Source organism: Mesitornis unicolor, unplaced genomic scaffold (assembly GCF_000695765.1).
Source record: "Mesitornis unicolor isolate BGI_N332 unplaced genomic scaffold, ASM69576v1 scaffold44201, whole genome shotgun sequence".
Taxonomy (NCBI): domain Eukaryota; kingdom Metazoa; phylum Chordata; class Aves; order Mesitornithiformes; family Mesitornithidae; genus Mesitornis; species Mesitornis unicolor.
The window spans coordinates 1-3795 of NW_010166584.1; the positions used below are offsets into that span (position 1 = coordinate 1).

At 42.4% G+C, this 3795-nt stretch overlaps 1 protein-coding gene across 1 annotated transcript in view; it reads left to right on the forward strand.

The window, feature by feature from the left end:
- The first annotated feature begins 580 nt into the window (after nt 1-580).
- DECR1 (2,4-dienoyl CoA reductase 1, mitochondrial) overlaps nt 581-3795 on the forward strand; it is a 16898-nt gene continuing 13683 nt past the window's right edge. Inside the window, exon 1 of the mRNA XM_010195007.1 lies at nt 581-652. Within this exon, the coding sequence (XP_010193309.1) occupies nt 581-652 (72 nt within the window). The remainder of the gene's footprint in view (nt 653-3795) is intronic.

The window sequence follows — 3795 nt, forward strand, 5'->3', positions numbered from 1 at the left end:
GGAGGGGCGGGCCCCCGGAGGCCCCTGGTCTCTCCCCACCCTCACTTAAGATTTTACCCTGTTCCCGGTATGGGGTTGTGTTTCACTCCCTCTGTAAGCTGCCTGTGTCCTCTGCCCCGTGATCGCTTTGGCCGGGACTGAGGCGGGGCGCAAGGGCAGGGTGCAGGTGGGGGCCCCAGGTGCGGCGGGGAAGAGTTGCTGAGGAGTCTCTTTCCCACACAGTTGTGTCCTTTTGTCCTGCTCGTCATAACGTGCCAATATCCCTTACAGAATGCATGGCATGTGGAACAGGAAATAATGTAGAGGTTCGTCTCTTAAAGTAACTTTTGGGTAAAAATAAGAAAGAAACTTACTAGAATTTTACATAAAGGGAGTAACTCCTGGGAGTTGGAAGACTATTGGGCAGGTTACCACAGACTTGCTGCTCTGTTATGCTGAATTTTCTGGAAAGGTACAGCAGATGACAGGTATGGAGAATCCATATGTGCATAACTCCAGTCACACACATTTGAATTATGCCTCAAAATATCTATTTGCCTTGTGCTATGCAGCTCACAAGGAGCAAGGTGTCACATTCCTGATGCCCATAATCCTATGGGCCAGCAGTTGGAGAACAAATTTCCTCATACTGGGCAATCGGCTTGCTTCTCAAGTAATGAATATTGTTAATTGCTCTTTATCTTTCCAAAACAGTAAAAGCTTTTGTTCTTGTATTTCCACCGTTAGTTAAGAAGTTTTAGCATCAGAAAACCCATGGAGCTCAGGGTAACATTTTTCTAATAAGAAAAGATTAATTTAAAACATACAGAAATGTAAATATGAGCTGTCAGAAATGTTGTTTCTGTAGAATCATAATTTTAATCTCCATGTGTTATGAATAAGTGTCCTTTGTCCTTAAATGTTCACTTAGATACCTTTTTATATTTTCCCTTCTATGCTTCTCCTAAGATAAATTATCCCAGTCTCCTTAATCTCATGTGAGTCTTCTTCATCTTCTTTCCTTTTTAGTCCCTCATAATAGTTTTTTAGTCCCTCATAATTTTGCAATTTCAGTCAGTTTTGAGCTAGACTGACCAGAAATAGAGTGTATTCTAAATGAAACTATTTCTCATCTTTATATAACTATTTAAATATTCTCTGTATTGTTGTCATTATTCTGTCTTATTTATCCTATTGGCCTGACTTTTGTTATCACAACCTCATATAAAAAATCATCATAATAAGAAACTGTATGAATCCTGTAAATCCTATTATAATGTTTATACTTTCAGTTTCCTTGCACGTATCCAATTTTACTTTATTTTCTGTTACCGTGTTTTCCCATTCATTTACCTTCTAGACTTCTTGCGTCCCTCTGATCCTGACTGACCCAGCTGTGTGTCCTAATATTTGTTGTTTTTCTACTTGTTCCTTTTTTCAGTTCATAAATAAATGATTCAGCAGAGTCCAAAATTCATAGACTACCAGAGCAGAAAAAGGTGTTTCAAATATTTATGTGGACTGCAGGCTTAACTTGCCTGTAACTGGTGAAATAGTACCAGAGTTGACTAACCCCTGCGAAACTGTATCTACACAGAATATTGAGGTGATTTATCATTAAACTCTTGCCCTTAGCAGAAATGTAGGTCTGCATTATGTCCATGTTGTTATTTTATTCCCGATCTAAGATTTTTTTTTCTTAGTAGCCTTTTGTGTCAAAAGTGTCTTAGACTATTTTTTAACTTTATCATCAGATGCCATGTATTTCTTTTGACAAGGTAGTTTGAGTGGCAGAAAAGTATTAGCATGCAAGTTTACAGTGAGGCTTCTGCTGAGCTCTATATTATGCCACATGGACAAACCTTTGAAAGTCTGCATTATGCCTGCCAGCTCTTACATATTCATTACCTCTTAGGCATTTCTGTAAGAGATTATTGAGACATAATTATCTTTGCAGAATACTAGTGTTAGTTAGACATGTTCAGATCATGCTTTTCTAGGTGCCATGGTTTTTAACTACCCTTTCCTCTACAGATGTTAGATTTACAGTCTTATAATTTCTCATGTTACGCTAGAATGTTGTTTTTTCATATCATCTTGTTCACTTTTACCATGACCATACAGCAATTCTTTCAGAGGTAGCTGTTTGGCAGAATTTTATCTTCCAAGGTGTAAAAGGTTTGCTTTTGTAGTTTGTTTCCTCTTACTTGTTAGCTTCATTCCAGTGAAGCTTTCTAAATTCTGTAGTATTTGTTAATTTTAAAACATCTCCTGAACTATAGTCTCTCCTTTTCTACAACTTTCACCTTTTTTTGTATTGTGATTACATATCTCTTGAAACTCACTGTATTTGAATTAACAGATTTTAATGAAATGCTATTATCTAAACCTTACTGGGACTCTTTAATACCTTCCAGTTATTTGACATACAGCTTTAAAGATACTGTAGCAACTACTGCTTAGCGGTGTGGCACTATTGCTTCGGCAGCTGTCAGATAGTACACAGGGCTAATAATGATATTGTGTACTCTAGAACTTACTGTACCAACAGAGCAGCAACAATTTTTTATTCTCTAAATGCTGAACATTGAGCTGTTCGACCATTTTTATACAGGGCGCTGATGACTAAACCATAGGATTTTAGTTCTGATGCTTCTGAACTCCCATAGCAGTGTGTATTCAGTTTGTCTTGAATTCATTCGAAAGTTGATAGTATAGACACACAGATGGGTTTGTTGTCTTTCATGCCAAGTTTTGTAACTGCGTAGATTCATCGTTGTGGTCTCTTCTCCTTAAAACCTGCAGCTTTATCAAATCCATAGGTTCTTACAGCTACTGTGCTATTCCTGCATCCCCCTTACCTTCCCAGTCGTTATGGCCAGATACGACTCTGCAGGCTTCTCTGCCTTATTACTTGGGCAGTGCAAAAGCATGGGTATCAGTCATCATTACCTTTCTCATCAGCCAGTCTGTGTGCTCAATGCAGGTAAATCAAATGTCTTGTTATCTCAACATAATCCCCTGTAGATGAACATGGTTTGATGCTCAGACTGCTCAGGCCTTTTCTGAACTCCAGTGACAGTGCTGAATTTTAAATGAGGAGTCTGGTAAGCCTTGTTTCACAGCAGCCAAGGTGAAAGGAGTTGCTGTGTGCCGTGGAGCCAGTGTAGAACCTTCTGCTGTCAGGGAGGGATGTGCAAATGCACCCAGTACAGTCTCACCCCAGATCAGGCCGTGTGTCACCCATCCCATTTGAAACACCAATTAGCAGATTGCTGTGCCACCACTTTCCTTGTATTTCTTAAATAAGCAGCCCTCTCCCCCAAAAACACATGCCAAGAACTAGCAAGGCTGCTTGAAAGGAGCCATGCTAAGGGTACAGAGGGCACATCAGTTCCTAGTTTTAGATCCCGAAAGGCAAAACAAAAGGTAGTTAGTGTCCTTCAAATACCATTGAGTAAATGATTTGCAATAAAAAAACACAGCCCAGTGAAGCATGTAAGCTAAACGGCGCACAGTCTCTTCCTCGCAGCTGGAACTCGAGGCCTCGGGGCGGTGGCAGTAGCCAGGCGAGGCGCCGCTCCGGCGGGGGCGGCTGGCAGGACCCCAGTTTCGTGGTGCAGCGACTGCCCGGCGACCGACACCGCTCCCTTGCCTGCCCGGGGACTGCGGGGAGGCGCGGCGGCCGGACCGCCTCCCGCCCCGGTCACGGAGCAGGCGCGCAGCCCGGTGCTCGCTACCCCCGGCAGGGAAAGATGGCGGCGGTGGCGCGACTCGGGTGGCGAGGCGTCCGCGGCGGGGCCCGGGGCGGCCTCC